This window comes from Megascapheus bottae, chromosome 17 (genome assembly GCF_031878675.1).
Source record: "Megascapheus bottae isolate mThoBot1 chromosome 17, mThoBot2.hap1, whole genome shotgun sequence".
NCBI classification, from domain to species: Eukaryota; Metazoa; Chordata; class Mammalia; order Rodentia; family Geomyidae; genus Megascapheus; species Megascapheus bottae.
The window spans coordinates 6249333-6270573 of NC_143525.1; the positions used below are offsets into that span (position 1 = coordinate 6249333).

Below are 21241 nucleotides of genomic sequence, written 5' to 3' on the forward strand. Positions count from 1 at the left end.
CAGAATCGCAAAATAATAATAATAATGTAGCATTTCCCTATTAGTTCCCCATGGATACTATATCAAAACATAACCTACTTTTCTGCTGAATTTGTTTTACTTGTATGATGTCTTATTTGTTCTCTCTCCCTCTCTCCCCTCCCCCCCAAGTACTTCAGCTTGAACTCAGGGGCTGAGTGCTGTCCCTTAGCTTTTACCCTCAAAGCTGGTGTTCTACCATTTGAGCTGCAGCTCTACTTCTGGATTTTTGGTTGTTAATTAGAGATAAACTCATGGACTTTTCTGCCTAGGCTGATTTCAAACCAAGATCCTCAGATTTAGCTAAGATTACAGGCATGAGCCACTGGTGCCCACATAAGCATTGTATAGTCCCTATCATTGTTGGGGTAGCCAAGATGGACAATTCATGACATCTAAGCTATCAAAGTAGGTGTTGGGCTGTTTGCCATGACATTGGCAGTCTTAGGACATGAGAAATGACATTCAATAAACATCTATTTTATAAAGGAAATTTGCTTTATTATAACATGCTTGCTTCCTTTCTTCTCCACTCTTCATTGGATCAGTAGAAAATGTTCTTAGTACCTTCATGCCATAACTAACCATTTTTTTTTGTACTGGTCCCCCAAGACCTTGAACTCAGGGCTCAGGGTCTGAGCCACAGCTCCTCTTCTAGGTTTTGGGTGGTTAATTGGAGCTAAAAGTCTCGTGAACTTTTGAAGTGTACTCCTAAAATCTCAGCCCCGCGTAGCTAGGATTACAGGTGTGAGACATTGGTGCCAGGCTCTTCTTAACTTTTGCTTTTTCCTCTTTAAGTAAAACTCAACTGATTTTTGCCCTTCTTTCCATATCAGAAAAGCTAAAGGAAATGCTTGCAGCTTACCTACTAGGTACATGTGCTAAGTGTTGGCCCTGGGTGCTTCTGCAGGAAATCTGTACCAACAGGTACAAATCCCCCTTCTCACAAACTCTGTGCTGTAATAAAACATTCAGTGGCATAAAAAAAAAGGCAGAATTTTTTTTTCAGCAGCTCAAAGGGAAAGGATCTAGTTAAAATTAAGAATCTAAGAAAATGTGAACATTTCTTTATCTCTTTTCTTTTTCTTTTTTTTTTTTAGTTTAGCAGTTGATCTTCTGGTCAGTATGCTCTTGCTAAATAACTCACATCCTAAGTAACTTCCTATTCCCTGTGTGCAGTTGTCAGTGTGAAGATTAAAGCTGAGCCAATTAGCCACCCACCACAGCCCAGGTCATCACAATCTATGAGTCAGTCACAGGGCAGTAGAGTATGCAGTGAATTTTCTTTCTCTTTGAAGACAAATGTTTAATTATAAGACTGAGCCATGCTCTTGACTATTTTTAAAAGACAGTGGTCTTTTAAGTCAGAGGCTGTGTTAGGCTTTTTTTTTTTTTTAAATAAGTGAGGGCTTATCTTATTCCCAGAGACACTGCTGCATGGAGAAATTAGTCAACCATTGCCTACTTAGAGCAAGGCTACTGCTCTAGAATAATGATCGGTAATCCTGAGTTAAAAAAAAATTAAATTAAATTAAAAAGAAAAAAAAGAGCTCCTCACATGGTCGCATGGTGGCTGCACATTCAGTCCTGTGACTGGCACATTAATGTCTGTTTAAAGGAAATGCTAATCCAAACTGATGTTTGACAATACTCTTCTCTCCTATTAAGGCTATTGGAAGGGGGGGGGGTACAGGGGGAAAGGAGGAAGAAAATCTGGTAACAGAACTCCCAGAAAAGGAAGAGGAGGTTACACAAAGTGAACAGGAAGGTCATTGAGGTAGGGTTCAAGAGGCTCACATGGTTCCAAGCTAGTTTTTATCAGGAGGTACCTCCAGTTATGATAGGGCCCTGAAATAGTAACCCCAGTCCTCTAACAGTGAGCAAATGTGCTATGTAACAATCTAGCACTAAGGACATGTGCCTCTGTCAGAGGGCTTGGAACATGTAAAGTTTTCACTATGCTTTCTGCCCAATGTATTTTTGTTACCATGGCCTAAGGGAAAAACCGTGTGTCTACCACCCTACTCCAAAGTGACAAGATAACCTAACTGTCCTGATGTGAACAATTATAGAAACAGAGCTAAGAGCCTGTGGCTCACGCCTTGTATTCCTAACTGCTCAGGAGGCTGAGACCTAGGATGACAGTTTGAAGTCAGTTAGCATAGGAAAGTCCAGGGGACTCTTTTTTTTTTTTTTTGCCAGTCCTGGGCTTGAGCTCAGGGCGTAAGCACTGTCCTTGGACTTTCTCAAGGCTGGAGCTCTACCACTTGAGCCTCAGCACCACTTCTGGCTTTTTTTTCTATGTATGTGGTACTGAGGAATCGAACCCGGGTCTTCGTGCATGCTAGGCAAGCACTCAACCACTAGGCCAAATTCCCGGCCCCAGGGGGGGGCTCTTATCTCCAATTAACCACCAATAAACTAGAAGTAAAGGTATGGCTCAAGCAATAGAGTAGCAAGCCTTGGGGGGGAGGGGAATGTGAAGTATCAGGCCCTAAGCACAGGATCCACTATTGAAATACATACATACATACATACACATACATACATACATATACATACACACACACACACACACACACACAGGTGGGCATAGTAGATCACATGTGCAATCCCAGCTACTCAAGAGGTTGAGATCAGGAGGGTCATGGTTTCAGATTATCTTGGACAGAAAATTTAGGAGGTCTCAGCCCAGGCACAGTGGCTCATGCCTATAATCCTAGCTACTCAGGAGGCTGAGATCTGAGGATCAAGGTTCAAAGCCAGCCAGGGCACAAAAGAACCTGAGACTCTTATCTCCAATTAACTTGTAGAAAATGGGAAGTAAGGCTTGACTCAAGGGCAGGGCAGTACCCTTGAGCTGAAGAGCTCAGGGACAGCACCCACATTCAAGCCCTGTGTCCTCCAAAAAACAAAAAAAAAAAAAGAAAGAAAAAAAAAAAAGAAAATTTATGAGGTCTCATCTCAGCAGAAAAAGCTGGGATGATGGTACAGGTCTGTGACCCAGCCATGGTAAGAAGCATAGGAGAATAAAGGTCCAGTCTGGCCCAGGAAAAAAGCAAGACCCAATCTTAAAAATATCAAGAGCAATATATATATATATCAAGAGCAGCTGGGCATCAGTGGTTCACACCTGCAATCCTAGCTACTCAGGAGGCTGAGATCTGAGCAGGATCTCAGCCCAGGAAGGAAGCCAATTTTAAAGATGCTGCAGCTTATGGTTCACTCACCTCAGCCCTGAAAAGTCAAACCTCCTCTCTAGGTCTTCCTCCAGGGCACAGTTCAGAGCAGCTGTAAGTGCTGTGGAGTGCAAATCACTAACAAACAAATAACCAAAAACAAAACAAAAAAAAACCAGGCAGAATCCAACTACAGATTTCTCTGCCTCTGTGAGCCCCAGGCTACATTCTTATATTATTTTTTATTATAAAGGAGATGTACATAGAAGATATAGTTACTTAAGTCATATAATGAGTATATTTCTTCTTGGACAATGTCACCCTTTCCCTTGTTCTCTCCCAGTTTCCTCCTCCCATCTCCAGCCCTAAGTTGCAGAGTTCATTTTTCTTTTTCCTTTTTTTTTTTCTTTTGCCAGTCCTAGGGCTTGAACTCAAGAGGCTGAGCACTGTCTGAGCTTTCTCAAGGCTAGAGTTCCACCATTTGAGCCACAGCACCACTTCCAGCTTTGTCTATGGATGTGGTACTAAGGAATCATACCCGGGTCTTCCTGCATGCTAGGCAAGCACTCTACCACTAGGCCAAACTCCCAGCCCACATAATTCATTTTCAATGTAGTGTCTTTTGAGTACCACTGCTGCAGTTGCTCACCCTTTGTCCCTCCATTTGTGTCTTACCACATTTTTAACATGCCAATTAAAAAGCAAAACCCATCTTCCTATACAGGTTATGCCTTTATAAGGCAGCTAATGATGCAGAAAGCTCAACCAAAATGAAATGCAAAAGAAGTTTTCTGATCTCATGTTCTAAGTATGCTGCACCCAAGATGGCACACCAGAGACCAGCATGAGACACTGAAGAAATACTAGGGATTTTTATAAAGAGCCATTCTCAGAAAACTGCTGTACTAACTGCCCATAAACTTTTACCCATCAAGCAATGGCTGTAAAAGAAAACATCATACCTGATTAGATCTGGCTCTGCACCCTCATTCTTAAAGGAAGCCAGAAGTAGCCTCTCTCGGGTTACGAGGTCATCCAGAAGGTTCTGTCTTCGATCCCCTTCCAGTTGTGTGCTGCAAACATTTAGTTAAGGTCCAATCACCGTGGATTACCTCATTTTAACTAGTGCAAGCTTACTCTTTCCGCCACTTGGAGATCTTACAGATTCTCTAGTTACCACTATCTGGATCAGAACTAGACTCCAGTTTTTTCTGCCCTGATCTTCAACTTCACTAATACTTCAGATAAATGATCTTCCTGGTGGGTGCCGTGGCAAAGGCATATATTGAGAAATACAGTAGGGATTATTTTCTTTGCAGTCAATGGGGCAGTTTGGACCAGGGATTCATTGGGTTACATTCACAGTTAGTTCCTTCCTACCCTAAGATAGGGCCAGGGACTTGGCTTGCCTGGCATACTGAGGCTCTCTAAATTGACTGCTTTCTTCTTTGTGAACACCCATTAACAGATACAAATATAATTTGCAAAGGTGCTACTTTATGAAACATCTGCTATAAAAATTGTTGCCGCCGATTCATTATTTTAAAGGAAAATGGTCAAGCAGGAAATACTGTGTCAATCCAGTAAGTGTGCTTGCCTCGGAGTCTTATTTCCCTCACCTCTTGGTGACTGTGTCATTATTTTGTGAGTCATGGGGCTTAAACTTGGCCTGGGCACTGTCCCTGAGCTCTTCAGCTCAAGGCTACCACTCTACCCCTGGGCCTAGATACTGTCCCTGAGCTCTAGGCTACCGCCCTACCCTTGAGCCAAGCCTCACTTCCCATTTTCTAGAGGTTAATTGGAGATAAGAGACCCAGGTCCTTTTGTGCAGAGGGTGGGGGGAGGGTTGCCTTTGAACTTTGATCCTCAGATCTCAGCCTCCTGAGTAGCTAGGATTACAGGTGTGAGCCACTGGGCCTGCTCTGTGTCTTTATATGTGACACCAGATCACCTGCTACACCTTTTTCAGAACAACTCATAAATGGCTAAAACAAGTAAATCAGAACTCAAGGCGTGGTTGTCTTTTGGTACAGAGTTTAAGGCCATTTTCTCTACCACTGAGCACCACCTCACTCTCTTCATCTGAAACCCAGTTTTATAGACTTGCTTTCTTGAAGCAAACTCTGCAAGTTCTTCTAGGCTGGATTTGGGGTGTATGCATTTATTTTGTGGGTCATGAGGCTTGAACTTGGCCTGGGTGCTGTCCCTGAGCTCTTCAGCTCAAGGCTACTGCCCTACCCCTGGGCCTGGGTGTTGTCCCTGAGCTCTTACCCTTGAACCAAGTCCCACTTCTTGTTTTCTAGAAGTTAATTGGAGATAAGAATCTTGGGTTCTTTTGTGCCTGGGCTGGCTTTGAACCTTGATCCTCAGATCTCAGCCTCCTGAGTAGTTAGGATTACAGGCGTGAGCCACTGCGCCAGCTAAGGGGTGTATGCATTTAAAAGTCAAGGAAATGTTAAAGAAAATCTACAAACCTACTGTGAGGCAAAGAACAGAGAACTCTTTTGAAAGGATATTTGGATATTTAAATCAGATTTAAAAAACACAAAAATAAAGCTGCTCAACTCAATTCCATTTAGCTTTCAGGGTTTACTTTTTATTTTTCTCATCAAATGGACTTTGTCTTATTAGCTCTGAAAGGCTGATGATACCAAGTAGCTCAGGCCACAAATACCTAGTCCTACTCACAGCAGCAAGGCATCCACCAGAGGGCTGATTTGACAAATTAAGAATGGCAAATAACAAGAAGGCAAAGGACCTAACAGAGCATCAGGAAAAGGATACTGGTGTTTTAATCGACTGAAAAGGCAAGCAGTCACACTTATCTCATCAGGAACATCTATCCCACTAGGAATGGGAGATGGCAGACTTGGAGGTGAAAGGAGGGAGGGTCCTTTCCCATGTGCAGGCTGAGGATGCAGACAGGTATACCCATCTCCCAGGTTGCCCTCTGGGTAGCTAATAGCACCAAGAAGCACATTCCTTCATCAGCCATCCCTCCTGCAGACACACTCATATTTGTAGAAGCCTTGGGAGCAAAGATGTTCACCGCAGCAATATCAACATCAGTCACAGTTTGGAAACATCCCAAATGTGATAAGGAGCTAGTGAGCCTATGCAGTAAAACACTTTGCAGCATTCGGGCAGTGATGTCCACCACCACATGCACGTGTACATCTGGGACAGCTGGACAGAGTAGACAGTGGACATGATGTACCTGGTGGTAATAAGGTGAAACTAGGACACATACACAGAGGCTGGTGCTAGATATCTTCTCTCCCACCAATCAAATAATCAAAGGCCAGAGAAAACACAAATAAGGAAAAGCTGTAACTGACACAGTATGTTGTCATTTGGGTAGACTACCTTTACATGTAATCCTAGCCAATTCATGGAATTGTCGAATTGAACATGACATGAGATCCTGATTTCCTATTCCCAGCTCCTAATCCTGGGCTGGTTGAATCCACCTTTTCCACTGTAACCTTGTCAGCACTTTAAACTACTGGGATTCTTTGGGACTCCAAAAATGCAGAAAGAGTGAGGTTAAAAATAACTTCTCAGGGGGCCGGGAGTTTGGCCTAGTGGTAGAGTGCTTGCCTAGCATGCATGAAGACCCGGGTTCAATTCCTCGGTACCACATACATAGAAAAAAGCCAGAAGTGGTGCTGAGGCTCAAGTGGTAGAGCTCTAGCCTTGAGAAAGTCCAAGGACAGCGTTCAGGCCCTGAGCTCAAGCCCAGGACTAGCAAAAAAAAAAAAAAAAAGAAAGAAAGAACTCAGATTCTTTGAAAAGCTGAAAATGCTGATGGATTTTGTGGCTAAGGAAGCCCAACCATACTCAACGCTAGGTTCCGTCCCTAGTAGAGTTAAAAATTTAGGTTGTTAGGGCTAGGAGTTTGGCCTAGTGGTAGAGCACTTGCCTACCATGCCTGAAGCCCTGGGTTTGATTCCTCAGTACTACATATACAGAAAAGTTGGAAGTGATGCTGTGGCTCAAATGGTAGAATCTTGAGAAAGCTCAAAGACAGTGTTCAGACTCTGAGTTCAAGCCCCCCAGGATTGCCCACACACACACCAAAAAAAAAAAAAAAAAAAAAAAGAATTTAGGTTGTCTTACTTTGTGGAATGAACTGCTCTGGAGAAGGTTTCTCCACACTATAGCACAGAGATTCCAGGACAAAGCAAACTCCACCACTTTTTTAAAGTACCTTTTTATTGGTTATGGGGCTTGAATTCAGAGCTTGTCCTGAGCTCTTTCACTCAATGTTAGCACTCTACCACTTGAGCTACTGTGCTGTTTATGGTTTTCTGGTGGTTAATTGGAAATAAAAGTCTCATTGACTTTTCTCCCTATATTGGCTTTGAACTGAGATTCTCAGACCTCAGCTGCCTGAGTAGCTAGGATTACAGGCATGAGCCCTGGATGTTTGGCTTTCAAGTACTTTCTTAATCTCATTGCCTGTATGCTTGGTAGAAACTCCTTACCTGATTATAAGTTCCTTCATGGGAGGCTAGAGTGACTTCTCAATGGTGATAGCAATTTCTACAATAATGATACAATAAAGAACAGCCAGGTGCTGGTGGCTCATGCTTATAACCCTAATCAGAAGCTGAGCTCTAGGGACTGTGGTACAATTACAGACTCTGATTCTAATTAAACAGCAACAAGGTAGAAGTTATGGCTTAAGTGGTAGAGTGCGTGCCTAGCAAGTGCAAGGCCAATCTCCACTCATATTGCCTTCCTCCCTGCAAAACAAACAAAACAACCTACTTCTTTTGATGGCTTAAAAAATGGGGGAGGGGTGTTTGCAGGAGTATGGCCTACTGGTAGAGTGCTTATCTAGCATGTACAGGGCTCTAGGTTTGATTCTTTGGTATCACATACACAGAAAAAAAAACAGAAGTGGTGCTGTGGCTTAAGTGGTAGAGCACTAGCCTTGAGAAAGCTCAAGGACAGTGCCCAGGCCTTGAGTTCACCCCCAGGAAAAAAAAAAGGAAAAGGAAAAGACCCATGTGCTAGATTGAAATCCAGAAAGTTCTATAGACAAATACTGCCTTCCCATCATGTCAGGCACAATGTAGGAGAATCACATTACCTCCACTACTGCTACCAAGAAGATTTCTACAATCTACTCAGCCTCTCCTCAACTAGTCATTCACCTTTATTAATTCGTGATTATCACAAGTAGCTACCTAAAATTTCCTTCCAAAATACACAGTCAAGAAAAGGTTAACTTTTACTTTTTTTCTTTTCTTCCAGTTGTGGGCCTTGAACTCAGGGCTCTTTAATTTTCAAGCACTCTACCATTTGAGACACCACCACATCATTCGCCTTTTTTACTTTAGTTTGTAGGTATCATATTTTTACATGCATCAGCCTAGACCACAGTCTTTCTAATAAGCTATTGCGGGGTTTAGAATCTTAACTTTTTACCACAGGTAGCCTCTGTCATCTTCTTAACTTACCTCCTGAATAGCTGGGACTACAGGTGTGTACCAGCCTACCAAGGTTTTTTGTCACCCCCCCCCACCAAACAGGCCTTCTACAAAGACACCAAAAATACCTTTTGATATTGGAAACCTTTGTAAAGTATTTTTATACTTTCGAAAAATGTAAAGGCACTGCCTTAGAAATGCTAACAAAAAGGCAAGCTCTGTATGAAGCCAATTCTAGGAATATTTTTAGTACTACCTGAAATTTCACACACAGCCTCCAATAGACACATCTTCTCTCAGCTGGTAAGGCAATTATAATTTCTGTGTCAAAGAAGCTCTGTAAAACTAAGCCAACACTTTCCAGCAATTTCAAACTTTGTGGCTTTAGGAGTCTCGCTTATTAATTGCAAACTCATGGATTCAAAAGCACAAAACCTTCATTTTGATTTCACACTCATTCTGGCTAGAGAAAACTAGCTTTTTCAGGAAAAAGCAAAAATATCTCCTGCTAAATTCCATGAATTTAATCATTTAAGGTTTTTTTCTTCATAGGACTTATCTTTCTGGCAAATCCCAGTATTCCTTAGAAAATTCCACAAATGCATTTATTAAGCAAGGTACCATAAATTCTCAACTACCAGCACATTAAGGAAACATGGTATTGAACCTGTCACTTTAAAATGTCACCCAACATTACTCCCCAAGGATCAAAAAGACATTCTAATAATAATGGCCGAAATATTTTCTAAGTCTTACATCATAAAATATGGCCAGAAGACCATAGTGAATGCTCTGTAATCTTTCTGATAACTAAGAAGACTCCTAAGGAATTGCATTATGAACAGGATTTGTCTTGGCACTATAGCAACATGCCAATTAATAAAGAATTCTACTTAAAAACAATGCCAGGTATCAGTTGATATTATTTTTACTAAAGTACAATTCAGTTTAAACAGACACGGAACCAGAAAACCTTGGGCTTGAGCTTGGGTCCTCTACCTCCTAGCTGTGGGGCTCTGGGTAAACTAATAAGCTTTCAAATATTGTGGGAACCCGTGTTAGAATGTTGGGATTCTGTAACTACATCACTAGCTTACTTGAGGTACAAAGTTTGACCCAGCCTTATTACCTTTTCAGTAGAGAGAAACAATCATTAAAACAAGCTTGTAATATAAGGTGACTAAGTGAGAAGTTACTGTTTGATGTAGCTTAAAATTATAGGAAGGGGGCTGGGAGTTTGGCCTAGTGGTAGAGTGCTTGCCTAGCATGCACAAAGACCTGGGTTCAATTCCTCAGTACCATGTACATAGAAAAAAAGCCAGAAGTGGTGCTGAGGCTCAAGTGGTAGAGCGCTAGCCTTGAGAAAGTCCAAGGACAGTGCTCAGGCCCTGAGTTCAAGCCCAGGACTGGCAAAAAAAAAAATTATATATATATATATATATATATATATATATATATATATATATATGAAGGCTGACAGTTATTTAACATGTTTGGGAAGTCAGAAGAAAACATGAACAATTGCCCAAAAAAAGCTGTTTCAGCTGGGGGATAGGAAGGTTGTAGATGAGGTGGCTAAATACATGCTTAGCATGTGTAAGGTCTTGGGCTTAGACAATAACACATAGCTGTCACAATATAGAACCTATCCCCCTTTTCTCATTCCATGGAAAGAAAATTAGCCTCCCTAAAAACCAAAGTCTAGGAGTGCCCCCATGTGGTGAGTTGTCTGAATAACATCTCTGCAATACTGGAGGCTGTTACAGTAGATACTGATTCAATAATGCAGTAACAATAGGATTTTTTAGTAAGATTTTTTTTTAAAAAAACTGTTATATTCTAGTTGAAGTTCTTTCTTTTCCTAGGAAATTATGGATGATCTACATTTAGGTCCATAAATGTATTTTTAATATTCCACATATCTCTGTTCAGTGCTTTGTATGCTTTATGGGAGGTAATTGAGATCACTGCAAAACCAAGTCTAGATTTCAAAGATTATTAGATTTTTAGCACTTAGGATCTCATTAATAACTAGGGGAAATTATCAGTAGGAAAAAAGTGTTGGTGGTACTAAAGTTTGAACCCAAGAATTTGAAAGCAAGTACTCTATCACTAAGCCATGTCCCCAGTCAAGAGCTCCTAATTTAAGTATTTCTCTTATTAGGTTTAGCATGAAAATCAGGTAAATAATGATCAGAATAATGGAAGTTAGCAAATACAGCAATGAACATTATACCACGAAACAATACTTATTTTCTAATGCAGGTGCTTTAGGTAACATGAGCACATACCATGTCACCTTCCCTTGTTCACACTTCCCAGCCTTGGTACAGACAGTACAGGAAATGGCCTCACCCAACAGAAACTATCTATGGTTTATGAATGAAACTATGCAAAAAAAATCTTTACATAATTGGCTAGTGGGACAATAACCAATATTCTACTTATAAGAGGGAGAGTCTAGTTACAAACTATTATTAGGCATTCCAATTGTGCTGAAAAGTAGACCCCAATTATTTCCTGAAATTGAGCTTCTTTTTGTTAGCTGGTCCTGGGGCTTGAACTCAGGGCTTGGGCACTGTCCTTGAGCTGTCTCAAGGCTACCACTCTACCACTTGAGCCACAGCACCACTTCTAGCTTTTGTGTGTGTTGGTGGTACCAAGGAATCAAAGCCGGGACTTTGTGCATGCTAGGAGAACACTAGGTCACACTCCAGGCCCCAAATTAAAAATTTTTTAGTAGAGACCTTAATGGACTAATAATTAAAAAGAAAACAACACAACTAATGTAAACCAATCTTCCTAAGGACATGGGATAAAATATTTTTGTAACACCTTCAATTGCTCTATCTAAAAGACTACTCCTACATTATTCCCATACATAAAGCTGAGTCATACAGAACCATTTCCTATGCTATTTATTATTTGGCACAAACTACTGACAACTTGGAGAAATAAAGACTGAGATCAGTTTTTCAAATCAATATAAACTGACCTTAAAAGAATACAGTTACAGGTCACATTGATCAGATTAGAAATTTCTAAAAAGAAAACATTTTAATGCTTGACAATTATCAGGAAGTTAAACTATGGCTCAATGTGCATTAAGAAGCACTGCCCACTCTCTATCCCCAAAACTCCCAAATTAGATGCAATGTTTGAGCCTGGGAAAAAAGGGCAATCAAGTCATATCTCAGGATTCACAGCAGAACTGGTTTCTATTGGTATTGACCTGTTCGGGAAGCAGTGGATCGATAATATCAAGGATTTGAAGGAGTCCAGAAGCAGACCTGGGTCAAGATTGTGATGGCAACTTGGAGGCCAGAGCAGTGGCTGCCCATCCTCAGGGCTGTGGACAGAGAAAGCAGTATGTACTGCTAAATACAGTCCTTCCTGCCATACCCAAACAAGTTAATTCTCAACCTTGCCTAGTGGGCACATTCACTGTAAAACATGTAATGGACACTCAAAAGACAGAGCAAGGCCAGGAGTTTGGCCTATGGGTAGAGTGCTTGCCTAGCATGCAAGAAGACCCAGGTTCAATTCCTTGGTACCACATACATAGAAAAAAGCTGGAAGTGGTGCTGAGGCTCAAGTGGTAGAGCTCTAGCCTTGAGAAACAAGCCTAGGACTTGCCAAAAAAAAAAAAAAAAGAAAAAAGAAAAGAGCAAGATTATAGGCTAGGGTATAGAAGCGAGGACTTCCCCAAGCTGTGGAAAAACCTGGGTGGCCCAGATTCCTTCCTTTCTTAAAATAAGATTGCTTTTCCTCCCATTCCAGAAAAAAGGTGGAAATGTTTACATGGATACATCTGATGTGTTGACACAGCTCTTAGCAATAAGTCCTTCAAAAGGGCGATCTTTTCCTTCAGATTCTGCAACAAAGTTCTGATTGTCACTGAAAGCTGCAAAGAGAAAAACACATCCTAAGTATTGGAGCCCAGATGTGGAGCATCTACATTAAACCACAGAAGAGGCCTTATAGACTACCACACCATCAAGGAAGGGATGGAAGGGTGCCTAGCCTTCCAATGACCAATGCAGAGTAGACTCAGTGTCTCCTAACCCAATCACTACCAGACACTTGTACTCACCAATAGCCTGAAAGTGGCAACCTGGTCTACACCTGAACAGGGACATTAACTGGAGACTGGTGGTTTGTCTTTATGCTTGGCTGAATTCTCTGCCCTGTGCTTCTGCCCATTGATCCTATTTACGTACCCTGGAGCCACACAGAGAACTGTGTTCGCGTTTTATTTAACAGCAGCATCCCCTGCTGTTCCTTCAACCATGCTTCAAATGACAGGGTGTCGAGTCCCATTGCCCAGTTGCTGAACACACTGCTGTATTTATGACCCATTTGAACATTTTAGAGCAATGTATTCTTTTTATCCAAGAGGGATGATAACTCTTTTTCTAGTACTGGACGAATTTTTTCCAATCATTCTCAATTTTCATTTGTGACTCTGAAGTGCTGAATTAAAGCATGGAAGAGAAGTGGGGAGAGAGAGTCTCTGGAATATGGAAATGTAAAGAATAGTATTTCCTTAGTCAGGCCCAGTGGCTCATGCCTGTAATCCTAGCTACTCAGTAGGCTGAGATTTGAGGATCAATGTTCAAAGCCAGCCTGGGCATAAAAGGACCTGAGACTCTCATCTCCAATTAACCTCTACAAAACAGGAAGTGGGATTTGGCTCAAGGGTAGGGTGATAGCCTTGAGCTGAAGAGCTCAGGGACAGCCCCCAGGCTGAGTTCAAGCCTCATGACCCACAAAAAAATTAAATAAAAATAAAGAACAGAACTTCCCATTTAAATGAAAGCATTCTGCTGGACACTGGTGACCCACACATGTAATTCTAGTTACTCAGGAGGCTACTATGAGGGTCACTGTTCAAAGCCATCTCAGGCAGAAAAGTCTGTGACTCTCTTATTTCCAAATAACCACCCAAAAAGCCAGAAGAAAAAATGTGGCTCCAGTGGTAGAGTGCCATGATAATTCCCAGGCCCTGATTTCAAGCTCCAGTATTAGCTCAAAAGAATTTAAATATATACATACATATATGAAAACATTCAAACAAGGAAGCAATCAGAAATCCGGTAAAAAAAAAAAAAAAAAGTGGAACACTCCATTTGATGCCATATTAACAGGAACCATTATGTAATTTAAGTGGGAGTAGGTGCCTCTCCTTTAGAAGAAGATCTCTCTCTCTCTCTCTCTCTCTCTCTCTCTCTCTCTCTCTCTCTCTCTCTCTCTTTCACACACACACACACACACACACACACACACACACACACACACCAAGCACCTACAGTCAGAAAAAGGCTGTATTCTAGAAGCCAATGGAGAAATCACCGAAGAGTTTATGGGAAAATCATCAAGGAAAGCAAATAAAGAGCAAAGTAAGGGAACATAAAAGCACAAGCCAGGGGCTGCAGATTGTACAGGTAGTCTACCTGGGATGCTGAAGCAGGAAAATCATCTGAGCTCAGGAGTTAAAGGCAAGCCTATGCAATCTAGTGAAAGCTCATAAAAACAGAAAACTACAACTCACATATATATACACATATATACACATACATACATATATACATACATATATATAAGTATATCAGACCTATGAACAGCCTATAAAATAAAAGACCAAAATAATGACTTCCATCTCAAAGAAAAGATAGCTTAAAAAAAAAAAAAGATCGGGCTGGGAGTTTGGCCTAGTGGTTAAAGTGCTTGCCTAGCACGAACGAAGACCCGGGTTCGATTCCTCGGTACCACATACATAGAAAAAAGCCGGAAGTGGTGCTGAGGCTCAAGTGGTAGAGCTCTAGCCTTGAGAAAGTCCAAGGACAGTGCTCAGACCCTGAGCTCAAGCCCAGGACTGGCAAAAAAAAAAAAAAAAAGATCAGGGGCCAGGAGTTTGGCCTAGTGGTAGAGTGCTTGCCTAGCATGCGCAAAGACCCAGGTTCAATTCCTCGGCACCACATACATAGAAAAAAGCCGGAAGTGGTGCTAACGCTCAGGTGGTAGAGCTCTAGCCTTGAGAAAGTCCAAGGACAGTGCTCAGGCCCTGAGCTCAAGCCCAGGACTGGCAAAAAAAAAAAAAAAAGATCAAAGCTGGGCATGGTGGCTCACACCTATAATCTTTGCTTCTGGGGAGGAGAAATCAGGAGGTGCCAGTTTGAGACCAGGCTGGGCAAAAAATTCTCAGGACTCTACCTCAACCAGTAAAAGCTGGGTATGGTGGTTTATGCCTATCACCCTAGTTACATAGGAATCACAGATAGGACAGAGGATCGAGGTCCAACCTGAGCAACCAAAAATGTATTAAAAAATGAAACTAGTCAGGCACTGGTATCTCATACCTGTTTTTTCTGTTGTTGTTTTGCCAGTCCTGGGGCTTGAACTCAGGGCCTGAGCACTGTCCTTGGTTTTTCTCAAGGCTAAGAGCCCTACAGCACCACTTCCAGTTTTTTCTATCTATGTGGTACCGAGGAATCCAACCTGGTTCTTTGTGCATGTTAAGCAAGCACTCTACCACTAGGCCAACTCCCGGCCCTGGTATCTCACACTTATAATCCTAGCTACTTGAGAGGCTTTCATCTGAGAATCATGGATTTGGGGGGGGGGGGGGGGTTGTTGTTGTTTTGTTTTGTTTTTCCCAATCCTGGGCCTTGAACTCAGGGCCTGAGCACTGTCCTTGGGCTTTCTCAAGACTAGAGCGCCTACCACTTGAGCCACAGCACCACTTCTGGCTTTTTTCTGTGTGTGTGGTACTGAGGAAACGAACCCAGGTCTTCATGTATACTAGGGGAGCACTCTACCACGAAGCCAAACTCCCAGCCCGAAGATCATGGTTTGAAAGTAGCCCAAGTGGGAAAGTCCATGAGACTCACTCCAATTAATAACCAAAAATCCACAAATGGAGCTGTGGCTCAAGTAGCAGAGTACCAGTCTTAAACAAAACAAGGCTCAGACACAGTGCCCAGGCCTTGAGTTCAAGCCCCAGGGCTAGCACACACATAAAGAAAGCAAAAGGGTTAATGGTATAGCTGACATGGCAAAGCACCTGCCCCACATAGTGCAAAGGCCTTCAGTTCAAGAACTGAAAAAAAAAAAAAAAAATTAACCAACCAAATTAAAGAGAAAGAAAAAAATTCAAAAAGTAAAATGAAAATGTCAAGGATCATTATCTGTAAGTGGTGCTATTTCTTAGCATTACTTAATATTTTATATGAAATCACCAGCCGGACCCTGGTGGCTCACATCTAGAATCCTAGCTACTCAGGAAGCTGAGATGTGAGGATCTTGGTTTGAAGTCAGCCCAAACAGGAAAATGAGATTCTTATCTCCAATATACAACTCAAAAACTGGAAATAACACAGTGGCTCAAAATGGTAGAGAACTAGTCTTGAACAAAAGCACTCAAACAATGTCCAGGCTCTGAAGTTTGTCAAACCCTATGACGGAAAAAAAATTACCTTATAATAAAAAAAAAAAAAAAGTTCCAGGGGCTGGGAGTTTGGCCTAATGGTAGAGTGTTTGCCTAGCATACATGAAGACCTGGCTTCAATTTCTTGGTACCACATACAGAGAAAAGCTGGAAGTGGTGCTATGGCTCAAGGAGAGCACTAATCTTGAGGAAATCCCAAGGACAGTGCTCAGGCCCTGAGATCAAGCCCAGGACTGGCCAAAAAAAAAAAAAAAAAAGTTCCATTATGACAACTAGAAGCTTCAACACAGAAAAAGAAAAGATAGAAAACCTCATTCATGCATTAAGATAATATGACCCTGGTCACAAGCTCTAATCAAGATAATCAAGGAAAAAAGGAATCCCCACATCAATCCCACTCAGGGAATAGAAATGTAAAACTTTTTTGAATGTTTGAATGCTTAAAACATTAGCAAAACAAATTTAGTTATTACATAAAAAGGACAGTCTATAATCATCAAGTAACACTTACTTTTGGTAAAAATAGACACTAAGAAAGCCTAAAAATAAATCCCATCATGTTAGTGATTAAAAATAAACATGGTTAATATAGTAAGCAGAAATTAAAAATAAAAGAAAAACTTTAGGGTACTGCCTGAAGTGAAATATCACAACTGCATATAAGTTCTAGCTAACAGAATAAGGCAAATTGTAGAAATATGTAAGGACTCGAAAGGGAAAGATCATTATTTGCAAGTTGAGAATCATTTACTTGGGAAAGTTATTGAAACACTAAAGAATACTTGAACTCAAGGATATAGAACTCGAGAGAGAAAGAGTGAAAAAGTGCAGCAGTGGAGCACACTGGACACTGATGAAAGTGAACTCTACAGCTTGTGGGTAGAAATGGGAGGGAGGGACTAGCAGAGTCTGAGGGAAGAGAAGACACTGTAGGAAAGGAAATGTACTCATTACCTAACTCGTGTTAACTGTAACCCCTCCATATATCACCTTTAAAATAACAAAGTTTTAAAAAAAAAAAAGTGGAGTTGTGGATAGCATCCAGGCCCTGAGTTAAAGCCCTAGTATCAGTACCAAAAAAAAAAGAAATTAGATGTCTGAATCTTATCCATACCTACTGAATCAAAATCCTGAAACTAGATCCCAGTCATCTGTATTACAAAAGCTTCCTGGTTAATTTTTATTCATTTTTGGGTTATAGATTATGATAGTAAAGTTAAAATTGGGTAGGCATAACTTTAGCTCCAAACTGTTTTACTGTCCTGTCTCTCAGTTTCAGAAGATCCTTTTCTTGAATTTTTTTTTCACTGTTTACCCCATTTCTACAAATCAGGCAATCTGCTACAATTCTGTTTTAATTCCAGACAAGTTAATAAATGAAAATGGCTGTGCAGATGGTAGTATGACTGTTATATAGTTTCTTGTGTATTGGTCTATTTCAAAAAAAAGAATAGTTGAAAGAGTAAAAGAATTCAGTAATCAATCACAAAATAAAAAATATCAAGAACATCCCTGATAGAATTTTTTTCTTTCTTTTTGTGGCACTGGGGTTTTGAACTTAATGCCTCAGTAAGTGCTCCACCACGTGAACCATACCTTCAGCCCTTTTTACAAGTTTTTTAGACAGGTGTTGCACTTTTGCCCAGGCAGGCTACAGCCTATAATCCTACCGCTACCTCCTACATAGCTAAGATTACAGTGTCATGTGTCCAGCCCTCAAAAGAATTTAAATTATTTTTAAGATTTTGTGTGTTCACTAGTACTAGGGCTTGAACTCAGTCCTTTGCTTTCCACCTCAAGGCTGGCCCTCTACCACTTGAGCCACATCTCTGTTTCTGGCATTTTGGCTAAGTGGAAATAGTCTCCTGGCCCTGAAATGACTTCAAATTTTGACCATAAGATCTTAGCCTCCTGAGTGGCTAGAATTATAGGCAAAAGCCACTGGACTCCAGCTAAGGTTTTATTAATAAAAGTTTTTTTGAAAAACAATGGTGCCTGGCACAAAACTATGCAATAATTACTGCTAACTTAATAAAAATAAATTTGGCATTATGAAAGTGCTTGCATTCCCCCCAACTTAATGTATAAATACACTGCATATCTATTCAAATCTGAAATTTTGGGGTTTTGATGGGCAGTACTGGTGACTGAACTCAGGTGATTGAGCAAAAAGCTAAAGGGCAGCACCTAGGCCCTGAGTTCAAGCCCCCAAACCAACATATACATAGAATGCCTTGCTGGCCTGTAGTTTTATAAACATCCAGTGAGTAATGACTAACCCATTCCTCTACCTTAGAAGACATCATAATTTAACAAACAGGGAATAAAACATCAGGTATCTTCAACATAATAAAATAAACTGCAGAGATTTTGACACTTTGCTCAGGTCTAAAAAGCTTTCCCCACCTCAAAGTTGCCATCTATCATTTTAAGCACTAAATCTTTCTATTACCTTGGGCACCTTTTCGCCTCTTCTTTCATATTGATTTCGTTGTTGAATTTTCTCAGCAATTTCTTGGGCGATTTGACAAGTGGTATCGTATGTGGAAAACCTGCATCAGAGTTAAGAGAAGATGTCTGAGGTTCTTTAAAGGAATTTCTAACTGGTCCAAGTATTTAATTCTAGTGACAAGTTCAAAAAGGCAGGAAGAAAAATAAAGAGAAGCATAATCATAATACACATTAAATAGTACTTTCTTCGTGCCAGGCACAATTCACAATACATCATTTCTGACCAATCACTTGATCCACATGACAACACTTTATGGTGGGATCACTACCACTTCTATTTAGACACAAGCCACAAGCAAACCTGGCACAAACAGGCAACACTTCCCTGAGAAACCAAACTGGTAGCCCCACAGCTTGGGTTCTAAACCACCTCTGCGTAACAAAACATGTGCTCCCTTGCATAACCCTCAGAAGCCACCCCCCTGGAGGCCTGAACTGTATTAAGCACTGGTCCAGGTATGAACATATAAAACTTTATAACATGATTCTACAAAGTCTGTGTCTAAGTTAAGAATTGCTGGAGTTAAAAGAGATAGAAAAAAATTAACATTGACTAAAGCACTTAAAAGGATGTGGGCCAGAAGGACCAACCTTGGGCTGAGTACCAGCAGAAGGCTCAGAAAACACTGGAGAATAAGCAAAGGAAAACAACCTGTGTAGCCCACAGTGCCAACAGGAAACCCTGGAGAGGGCAGCATATAGGAGAGAGGAAAAGTAAAAGTTACTTTCCAAACAACCTGGAACAACAGTCTCAGGAGATTAGACTTATAAGGGGATTGAGATCCACCTGTTTGCTGTGTTTGCTGAAGAGGACACAACACAGAAAGACCTTGTAGAGGTCATATGAAATATTGAAGGGACAAACTCCTAAATGTCTTGCCCCAAATACATTTCTCATTTTAGATTTAAAATGAAAGACAAAAACTGGCTAACTGGATACCAGTGACTCACACACCTGCAATCCTAGATACTCAGAAGGCTGTGATCTAAGGATTGTAGTTTTAAGCCAGCCTGGGCAGGAAGACTCCTATCTCCAATTAACCACACACATATAATATAAAAAGCCAGGAATGGAGCTGTGACTAAAATGGTAGAGTGTTAGCTTTGAGCACAAAAACTCAGGGAGAGCACCCAACCCCTGAGTTCAAGCCCCAGGTCTGATACTGACTCATTCTCTCATACACACACCTGGCTCACTGGCCAGCGCCAAGCACACAGAGTAAATTAATATGGTGTTTAACCTGGTCAGGGTTTACTTTAGCTGCAATCTAAAACAAATTGTGGGAATCACTGCCTGGAGGTAACAGGCAATGTCATCAAGGTATTTAGTGCACAGGTGTGTGAAGTACTGAACTATAAGTAGCAATGGAAGAAATCAATGGAGGCAGGCAGTCACGAGATCTTTGTCAAGCTATTTAATTCTACACACACTCACCAATATTTACCATCTGTAAGGTATTAGACTAAAAAGGCCTGGCCTATAGTAGAAATAGCAAAAAAGAAATGCCAGAGATGCTATATTCCAAAAAAAAAAAAAACAATGGAGATGAAGGAATAATCTGGAATAACAGGTCAAGAAAAAGCAAATGATTTGTTTTCAGATACAAGTGACTAAGACAATGGTGATGCCACACACGCACTGACAGAGGAACTAAAAAGGGCCAAGTTTCCAGACCATGAGCTAGGGCTCTGTTTTCCTAGAAAAACATCAAATGCATAGGTGGATCAATCTAAGTGCAATATCTATTGATAAGTAAATACACCTGGAAAAGTGGAGTGGAAGGCAAGAGGCAAAACAAGGGCAGAATATCAATAACTACTGAAACTGGGTGATGAAGATCGAGGGCCCATTTTAGTATTCTTCTTCATAGATCTTTCACCTATGGTTTTTTAAAAAAATAAACAGACCACTGGAAGTATGGCTCAAGTGGTAGAGAATGTTCTTAACATAAGGCTTTAAGTTCAAACTCTAGTATGACCAATAAACAACAACAAAAAAATGCTACCAACATATTTTTTAAATGTGCCAGAATATAAAACTATTGAGGTTTAGCACATTTTTCTAGAAGATATATATCAACAAATAAAGGTACTCCTTGAGCAAAGCTAACTTTAGAGAACAGCCAGTTCACAGATGGATACACAGCTGCTACTTCTATTAATCAGTGAGCTTACCGACTGCATTGACAAGGCAGCAACTGCTCTACTACATTTTTAAAGGTTAGGATGTAAAGCAAGGAGGCATTATCAATCTCACTTTGAGCAGCAAAAAGTCAAAGCTCTAAGAAAATCCACATTCCATTTTGTGGAAATATAGAAGTGTCAGATAGGAATAAAGACAATCAACTCAAAAGGTTAAGAGTTTACTTCCACAAAAAAAAGCATGCTTCTAACAGGAAACCAAGTAAGCAAGAGAGCTTGGTGGGTATTTCTCCCAGGTTTTAGTCCTAATGAATACTGCCCTTTGTTCTGATTGGTCAGAACTTAGATTCATACTCTTGTATGATTTGCTAGTTTGAAAAGGGTTAAAAGTTTATATGTGAAATCAACCAAAACTAGAACACATGACCTAAATGTGTCAGAAAAGCAATTCTTATTTAGCTGGCGCTCTATCACCTGAGCCATGCCTTCACACATAGAAAAACTAT

The 21241-nt window shown here is 40.8% G+C and overlaps 1 protein-coding gene across 1 annotated transcript in view; it reads right to left on the reverse strand.

Moving 5' to 3' along the window:
* Window positions 1–21241, reverse strand: part of Stx8 (syntaxin 8) — a gene marked incomplete at its 5' end in the record, with an annotated part of 226074 nt that overhangs the window by 203293 nt on the left and 1540 nt on the right. The window contains 3 exons of the mRNA XM_090349527.1: window positions 4160–4270; window positions 12445–12539; window positions 18535–18634. Of these exons, the coding sequence (XP_090205653.1) occupies window positions 4160–4270; window positions 12445–12539; window positions 18535–18634 (306 nt within the window). The remainder of the gene's footprint in view (window positions 1–4159; window positions 4271–12444; window positions 12540–18534; window positions 18635–21241) is intronic.